The sequence below is a fragment of the Limulus polyphemus genome, unplaced genomic scaffold (genome assembly GCF_000517525.1).
Source record: "Limulus polyphemus unplaced genomic scaffold, Limulus_polyphemus-2.1.2 Scaffold513, whole genome shotgun sequence".
NCBI classification, from domain to species: domain Eukaryota; kingdom Metazoa; phylum Arthropoda; class Merostomata; order Xiphosura; family Limulidae; genus Limulus; species Limulus polyphemus.
In genome coordinates, this window is record NW_013666123.1 from 359,722 (window position 1) to 369,623 (window position 9,902).

The following is a 9,902-nucleotide window of genomic DNA, read 5'->3' on the forward strand; positions in this document are numbered from 1 at the left end:
ATAGATTGTAGATAAACTTACTATGTAGAAAAAATGAAAATAAGTAAATAAAAAGGTCCAAATTTGTCCCATCTGATTTCTGCATCTGACAGTAATATAAGTTTTAGGAAAATCAGTGAAATAAAAAATTCGGCGACTTTTTTGCGACTTTGGATATCAGAGCGCTTTTTTTGTGTAAGTACCTGCAATGAGAGTTCATTCCTGCAGTAGCCTCTGCGCGCATTGTTGTAAGACGATACAATGCTTACAGGCAGTTGATACAAGTAGTGTGACGAGTGTGTGCATAGAGAAGACGTGCGTGTATTGTGTGTGCTTCTACGTATATTTGTGTGTTGTACATATGTGTTTATATATTTATATTTAAAACTGGAGCACTGGTTCAATACACGGATTAAACACGAACAGACGACTTTTTGCGACTTTGGATATCAGAGCGCTTTTTGTGTAAGTACCTGCAATGAGAGTTCATTCCTGCAGTCGCCTCTGCGCGCATTGTTGTAAGATGATGCAATGCTTACAGGCAGTTGATACAAGTAGTGTGACGAGTGTGCGCGTGGTTACACAGCTTTGTGATAGAGAAAACGTGTGTGTGTATTGTGTGTGCTTCTACGTATGTTTGTGTGTTGTACATATGTGTTTATATATTTATATTTAAATCTGGAACACTGGTTCAGTACACGGTTCAGTACATGCAATGAAGTTTCCAATAAAAGAGGTTACGAGCCTGTTGCAGCGATCATGTTTTACCTTGCATTGCTGTGTTTAAACTGGTTTTGAAGAGCGCCGTATATAAAAGGGACTAACTTCAGTGAATTATGTCATATATTTTGCATATTTGAATGTTGAAAGAGCTCACAAGAGGTAAGCAGCTAATATTTTCCTAAGCCCTATATTTTAATCGCTATACATTCAAAAAAATGGCTTAATTAAATTAACGAAGATTTTAATTCAATTAGTATCAAATTCTTAATACTATATTTGTCTATTAAGATTCTTAATATTTTTATTAAATATGATCTTAATTATTTTTTATGAATCTCTTCTAATTAACTTATATAATGTGATTCAAACCATTTATCATTCGGGGTGTTCTAAGATTATTGAATCCTCCTTCGCCCCCTACTAGCGATATTTGATTTAGACAGAATAGTGGCGTAATTTATTCTACGAGGCTGTAGTTAATGTGCGCGATAGTAAGAGACTGATAAAGGTCGAGAGGTCATGTCCGGAAGAGGAGTGAAGACGGCGAAGCAAAGGATAGCTTGATCAATTGACGAGAAGGAGGAAAATCGACAAAGACAAAATACTCTAACAAACGGGTCTTAACAAGTTCAGGCTTTATCTTTGATAAACACTGCTGCCATCTTTGTTAGTGATATATTTGGAGACCGCGTGTTCGATATACGTGATTACACTTATTATGGGAAACAAACCACAGACAATAAAGTTATAACTGTTACTGTTATTTTCGTAATAATAGGAATGGGGTGGAAAAACAATACATGCAGTACAAACTATTTATTCATATACACCATTAAAAATCAAATAATAAATCTTCAAAGTATTTGAGAACCCCTTAGATGATAAAAAAACACATACAAAGTTGTAAGTCCTAGAACCACTTGAGAAAGTCAGCAAAGCAGATACAAGAAATTCACAAAACCGCAAATTTCTCAATCTGACTGACTGAAATTGTTGAATGCTTCTAACTGTGTAACAAACAGACTCACCATGATTATATGTGCACCGATTAGAACAGTAGCACCAGGACCGTGTGATAGTGCTAGCTTGAAGTACTTAATTAATTAAATTAATTAATTTATCAACCCTTAGTATATGTATACAACCACAACTCACACTACATCCCCCAAATGACATAGCACACTGTAGAGTGTGGGCCATCACATGTATAGCCCACATGCACACTCACAATGTGTACACACACCATAACTGAATAGAATGCACAACACACACACATACACCACTATTTGCACAAACCTTAATATTATAACGCACACTCACACTGATAATATACATACAGGGTATCAACACAGATGAATGAATGATGCATAATATCATGTTAACTTGTGTGAAAAAAGTGCATGAACAAGTTTTTCTGTGTTTATGATATAATACAACTTATGGGTACATACAAAAGTATCTATGTGATTCTTCTACTTTTGTATATACAATAACGAATATATGATGTCGATACACAGAAACCTCTTGGTATTTCTTTTATATTTGTATTTTAATCTATCTATATAGTTAACTTACGAAATCCTGTTGCTTTCTTATATAATTGTAAAAGGAGGGACAAGCTGTAAAGAAAAAAAAAACGTACAAGTTATGGGTCCACGTGAATATTTGATTCTTCTGGTGCGGTATAAACAGACTTTACCGTGTATTGCCTCCAGCAATTCGATTCCGAGAAACCTCTAGTTATTTTATGATAAGCATAACTAAGTTTCGTCCACATGTCTTATTGTAAACAGGATAGAAAAAAATTAACGATATAGGCATGGTGAAGATGTTGGACACGCCTCCTTGTGAGGTTGTACAGAGGAAGTTTTATTATACCATGCCCATTCCTACCTTGTTTCCTCACTTTTTGGTGCACCCATTCCTACACTTTCAGTTTTATTTAAATATTTCCCAACTTGTACGAGTGTGAAATTAACACGATAAAATAACTATTTCAATTAATATAAGTATTGGAGGTATCCCACACTCTACAAAATTTTAAAATTCAGAAAACAGCTAAAATGGGATAGAAAAAATATATCGTTTAAAAACAACATGTCGAAGCATAGTTTTAAATTATATATATATATATATATTTCTATTCCTTTTTAGCAGTTTCCTGAATTTCAAGATATTACAATTAATGATTTATCTGACGCAAAATATTATGTATTATACAATTGAAAAACTCCTCACCTACAGTGTCAGGCTTTGTACCTTGGATGTGGGCATAACCCGTTTCTCTTAAAAGATAATATACTTTTTCCATGAATGGTGAAAAGAGGTGGCGCTGCTGTGCTGGGGTATCAGCCACCAAAGAAGGAAACAAAATACCAATCAGATGTTTCATTTTGCTTGCAAAGCCTCCCTGGACAGCGACAAAGTTCAAATGGACTCCTAGTACACTATAAAGAAATAAATTTCATTTGATAATATATCTTATAGCTTCTTGGGTTTCTATATAAATATAATAGTGGTACTATTACAATAGTGTGGTCATGTAATTACTTCGCAGGATGTAGATGGATCTTCACCAAAATTGATATGGAGGTTCAATAGGTCAAAGCGGGGGTACATGCAAACTTTCATTTTTGAATTTTGCGTTTTGCGATTTTATGGTGTTTTTGCGTTTTTTACCACTACTTCGCCCTCTGTAGATGGATCTTCACCAAATTTGATATAGAGGCTCACTCGTTATATGGGGAGATACATACAAATTTTCAATTTTGAATTTTGCGGTTTTTATGGGCGTTTTTACCTCTACTTCGCCCGCTTTTGATGGATATTCACCAAATTTGACACAAAGATACATGCAAATTTGCGGTTTCACATTATGTGTTTTACAGTTTTTATGGGCGTTTTTTCGTTTTTTACAATTACATATAAGGGAAGCAACTTTTCATGTCCAAAAATAAGTTTTCATTAATCATGAACTTACGTAACTTCCTTCCAGGGGACAGGTACTCCAGCTAGTTAAAAAATATGTTTAATTAATCAAAATAATTTTTGGAGTATTTGTTTAATAATATCTACATGAAACCACACAGTTAATGAGTTTCGCTAGTAATCTAACTATCTTTTTTTTCTGTTTTGCATGGATAATATGAATTTATTAGCTATTGCAACTGAGTGTCGCATAGTTCTCCCGATACAAAGAATAGTTCAATTAAATATATCTTTATCTAGAAGTAATGGGATATAGAATAGTTATCCTACATAGTGTCTCTAAGAAGTTGATCAACTGTGGAACGCTAGAAAAATTATTTCGAACGATAAATCCAGATTTAGTGTTCCCTTGAATAAATCTGAGATTAATCCCAAAGACCGAATATAATAATAGAAGTTCGGGTGATAGGCCCCATCTTCTTGTTTAAGGGAAGTTCGGGCAATAAATCTTTTATTTCTGGTTAGTCCAGACTCAGGCAACAAATCTTTTATTCCTGGTTAGTCTAGACTCAGGCAATAAATCTTTCATTCCTGGTTAGTCTAGACTCAGGTAATAAATCTTTTATTCCTGGTTAGTCTAGACACAGGCAATAAATCTTTCATTCCTGGATAGTCTAGACTCAGGTAATAAATCTTTTACTCCTGGTTAGTCTAGACTCAGGCAATAAATCTTTTATTCCTGGTTAGTCTAGACTCAGGCAATAAATCTTTTATTCCTGGTTAGTCTAGACTCGGGCATTAAATCTTTTATTCCTGGTTAGTCTAGACTCAGGTAATAAATCTTTTATTCCTGGTTAGTCAAGACTCAGGTAATAAATCTTTTATTCCTGGTTAGCCTAGACTCAGGCAATAAATCTTTTATTCCTGGTTAACGGAGTTTTGAGTAATAGGTCTCTTCATTTCATTCCTCAAGGTTTGGGCAATAATTCCTATCTTCCTGGCTAACCAATATTTAAACAATAAGTCCCATTATCTTGGTTAGCCGAGATTAGGCAATAATTCCTATCTTTCTGGCTAATCAATATTTAAACAATAAGTCCCATTATCTTGGTTAGCCGAGATTAGGCAGTAAGTCCTATCTTCCTAGTTAATCAAGATCTGGGCAATAGGTTCCATATTTCCAGTTAATGAAGATTCTGACAATAAGTCTCATTATCCTTGTTAACCGAGGTTCAGAGAAAAAGTTCTATTTTCCTGGTTAAAATATGTTCTATGTAAGCTATTTCCTTCCATGTTGGGTCAATTTTTTATCTGACAATAAATTACAGAGGCGGATGGGGAGAGTTAACATGATAAGTTGTGATCAACCATCAGGAAGATAACTTGAAGAGATCATTTCTACAAATAGTTCTATTTGAATTGCAGTGTTGTCTAACAGGTAAAACACAACATCAACATTACCTTTAACTAAAGGTCGAATTCTATACCAGGATTAGGAAGAATGAAATATCACATTGGGCACAAAGAGGTTTCGTTCCAAAGTTTTTTTGTCAATGAACTATATACTATACTTTATACTATCACCTAAAACTAATTGCTAATTCCTCCCAGGTGGTTAACGATGAGATTGAGCGCTTATATTTTGTTTTTTCAGCATTATAAGCCTCAGACTTACTACTGAGTCGCTGGGGCTAGCGCTTATAACACTTGAAACATTGTTTGACCCCTACGGTGGGCATAGCGCAAATAGCCCATTGTGTAGTTTTGTGCTTAGAAACAAATAAATTACTTATTACTTCATTATCATTATTATTACTGAAACCATTCAAATAGTTAATCGGGTTAAGTTCTAACGGAGAAATCCGTGGACTAGTGGATAACCCTCCAGCCCTTCTAACATGCAAGAAGATCGAATCTCAACCACTAACACCCTAAAAGCCTTCTTTCTCGAACTTTCCTAAAAGACGGCACCAAATAGGCAGCCGAAACGTAAGGTACGAGTCAATTATTATCTATTGACAGTAATTAGTAGTAGCTAAATAAAAGTTTGTTAGTGACCATTGCAGCGATTGACATCTGATCGCTACAAACATACAGTAAGCACAGTAAACTGAAGATGACTTCATATTAATAGCTTAACTGATTAGAAATCGCATTAACTGTAAATTTTCTATAGGAGAAAGGGTAATTAGAATTCCATGATTAAGCCTAGTCATAAATAGTTAATTCTAGTGGTTGAAGCACCATTCCTAATTCTGGTAGTTAAAGAAACACTTCATATATTCTGAGTTTAAATTGAACCATTTTCGATCATTTTTATTTTCTAGCATTTAAGTAAGAACATTTTGGTTATATCCTAATTTGAACTTATTTGATAAATAAGTTCAAGGCCTGAAGAGTATTTAAACTGCAAGATTTAGTAGTTTTCAAGATAGATAGACGAAGGTAAGATTTATAAATTGAAATAAAATAGACATATAAATCTATACTTTACTTCTCTGGGTATACAGATGATATAACCATGGATATTGCACTTCCCCAATCTCCACCTTGTAAGTAAAACTTATGGAAATTCAACCTAGCCATCAACTTGACAAACACACGTCCAGCATCAGCCACGGAGAAGCCTACATATAGCAAGAAAAAAAAGGAAAAACTTTATATTAAGATATTCTCTGCTGGTTATAATATACATTAATACTTCAAAATATAACACTTTTCTTATGCTCGAAGGTACGATGCATTTATCATGGCTTGTAAAGACATTTCCATAATTCTAGTAAAAACAAACAGTGGGACCCTATACCTGATTGGAATGTTATCATTTTGTCGTTGAGAGGAGTTTTCTATGCCTTTGTAGATTTACAAAGAAGGAACCAATTGTAACAGTTTGGATTACAGAGTGTCCTCCAATATGTTCTCTATCTTCTAATGTACAGTATTGGAAATAATTACAGAAACACGCAGGTAATACACAGGAGTCACAAGTAATAAAAACTGGCAACGGAATGGTCAATTAGAACAATACATTATTACAGAAGATACAAAATAAAAGGAAATAAATTGTGCAATGCACTATTGTATTGTATTTGATTTTTTTAAAAAAACACTACAACCTGTTTTTATGTTACTATAAAAGTGTAATCCTGAAATACTGTCCAATATGTCCTAAATTACGCCCTACAATTCAACCAGATTGTTTGGTTGCTTCACACTTGTTCTTATAATTAGGCTATAAGCAACATCTCTGTGGGATTGTTGTGTGTCACGTAAAGAGTTACTTAACATCACTTTTGAAGAGTTTGGACTTTCTACTTCTGCCGTTTTTATTGTCAACACTTCTAGTTTCACGTAACTTCTTCAGAGTTTCCTTGTAGCTCCTACTGAAACTGTAATTTCGCCTCAATTCAACGCATGAATTCATCAACTAAAACTTTGATTTCTACACATTTGTCACGAGACATATCTGTCTTTGAGCAAATGTTGTTTGTTATTAAGTACAGAGCTTACACAAAGAGCTATCTAGGGGATATCCGCAGACATACCACTATGCCACTGGGGGGAGGGGGGCTAGAGCAAATGAGTGCATTCACTACACTATTACTATACCTGTACTTTTATATACATTATGCTGCTGTGGCATTATCCGATTGGTTACTTGATAGCCAATCACAATTGGTTAAATGACACCTAATTACACTATACACTATCAACATTTTAATGAACTCGACTACAGTGCAGTTCATTTTCATACAATAGAGGATTAGTAATCCCATAATATTTATATCTTATACCCATTTTATTCACTGTTTCAATACCTATTTCAGATAGTTACTAAAAATCACCTGACTGTTTGTTGTTGTTTTTTTATTTCGCGCAAAGCTACACGAGGACTATCTGTGCTAGCCGTCCGTAATTTAGCAGTGTAAGACTAGAGGGAAGGCAGCTAGTCATCACCGGCAACTCTTGGGCTACTCTTTTACCAACGAATAATGGGATTGACCGTCATATTATAACGCCCCCACAACTGAAAGGGCGAGCATGTTTGGTGGGACGGGGATTCGAACCCGCTACCCGCAAATTGTGAGTCGAGCGCCCTAACCACCTGGCCATGCCGGGGCCCTCAGCTGACTGAATAACAACAATTACTAAAGAACAACCTAGACTTCATAGTCAGAACTTACTGTCCATAAACGATTCATCAGTTTTACGCGTATATTCTTTCTCTCAAGGAAAATCAGTGTCATGGTAAATATAACACTATATTTGTGTATCCTAGAAATGTCCCCCAGTGGCATGGCGCTAGAAACCGGGTTTCGATACCCGTGGTGGGCAGAGCACAGATAGCCCATTGTGTAGCTTTGTGCTTAACTTCAAACAAACAAACAAACAATCCTAAAAATAGTCTCTACTTGAAACACTGTCCTCGTAATTAAAGCAATAAAATGAATTCTCTAGCCACAGGCAGATTTTAAGGTTTATAGCATAATACTAAAGCTACTCATTAATTAAGAAGTCACGAAATCTGTTTTCAAAGAATTTTAATTCTGGAGCCATCATGCAAATCAAACAAATTTCATTCTCAATGTTTTGCTTGATTACGGCAAGCGTCCGTATTCAGACTCGGGTTGGGTAGTATTGTTCTTGTCTACACACTAACGTGCCAATTGTATTAATAGTTTGCACATAATTAAATCCTACATATAAAACGTATAACTATAAAATTACGAATTTCGAGAGCCGCGTGGACTTCAGTAGTAAGAAACGGGATTAAATGCAATATTGATGACACTTTTCGTTAGATATTTGATGTTTGTGGCTTGGCATGGCCTAATGATTAGGGCGCTCGACTCGCAATTTGGGGGTTTGAGTCCCCGTCACGAAACATGCTCGCTCTTTCAGCCGTGAGGGCGTTATAATGTTGCGATCGATCCCACAATTCGTTGGTAAAAGAATAGCCCAAGAGTTGGTGGTGGGTAGTGTTGGCTAGCTTCCGTCCCTCTAGCCTATCACTGCTAAATTAAGGACGACTAGCGGAACTAGCCCTCGAGCAGCTACGCGCAAAATTCAAAATGCAAATCATGAAATGTGGTGCATAAGTAGTTTATAAAAGTGTTTAAATATTCGATGAAATTGGTAATTGGTCCCACTGGTAATTTTTTCCCTCAAATTCTCCTTTTTTTCTATTAATTTACTATGTGATTATTTTTATCATAATTCCTAGTTTTTGATTCATTTGTTAAATCTAGAAGATGGTCCTAGAATCCTCAAATTGTGGCATTTCCCTGGATATTCCCTGTTACGTTATTCGTTGCTGACTTTAAAAATTTGGCCCTATTACTTTTGCATGTTATATAGTTTAATTGATAATACCAATAATAAGTAGGCTTACACAAAATAATTAATTTCTAAGTTACATTCTAGATAATGATAAAACTTCACCTGGTTGATGAGGAGCTTCGGAAAAACCATATCCTGGTATTGAGGGACAAATTACTTCGAACACGAAGTCTCTGTTCTCGGTCGGTGTAGTAAGAAGTGGTATTATCTTGTAGAACTCGACAACGGAACCAGGCCATCCATGGATTAACATAAGGGGGATCACATGAATCTATCAAATATCAAAAACTAGCAATGACGTAACAGACCACAAATCACTTGTCGACTGTCGAAATATGTATTAAAAGTCAGAATAACAAAACCTTAGTTCTCTTGCTTATTGTTTGGAAATAATGAAAAATTATTTCATTTCTGTTTTCTCGTTAATACGCATTTCTGTTCATATTCATATAGTGAAATTAACAAATAAACACGTACTTGCAGTGTATGTAATTTGTTTTAATAAGAGAGAATGTTCACATACTTAATATCCTATTCTTTCAGTTTAATATTTAAGATTTGTTTTCATCAGTTCATGACGTTTTTATGGAGACATTTTAGATCATATCGCATTTGTCCAACAGATAAAACATAATTTCAATAAACAAATGAATCTCGAATCATATTTCACAAAACAGATTTACAACGCTTGTAATAAATACGAAAATTAAATCATAGTTATATTTATATTAGGTCATCAAGAAACTGATGCCGCTTTTTTTTTAGATGAAAAAACCCGAACAACTTATCTATCAAAACAAAACATTTATTAAATGACATAGTCTCCATTCTTATCGATTATGCTTTTCCATCTTACAATCAGGCTGTTAATGCCCAGATTAGAGAAATCATTTGGCTTTGAAGTAAACAAACATGTCGATGTCCTCTTTAAC

General features: G+C 34.8%; 1 protein-coding gene across 2 annotated transcripts in view; it reads right to left on the bottom strand.

The window, feature by feature from the left end:
* The window catches only part of LOC106458781 (epoxide hydrolase 1-like), a 29,596-nt gene that overhangs the window by 7,022 nt on the left and 12,672 nt on the right, over positions 1 to 9,902 (bottom strand). For both annotated transcript variants that reach the window (XM_022385108.1, XM_022385109.1), the window contains exons 4-6: positions 9,073 to 9,241; positions 6,125 to 6,257; positions 2,941 to 3,149 (exon numbers count right to left, since the gene is read on the bottom strand). In XM_022385108.1, coding sequence (XP_022240816.1) covers positions 2,941 to 3,149; positions 6,125 to 6,257; positions 9,073 to 9,241 — 511 coding nt within the window. The remainder of the gene's footprint in view (positions 1 to 2,940; positions 3,150 to 6,124; positions 6,258 to 9,072; positions 9,242 to 9,902) is intronic.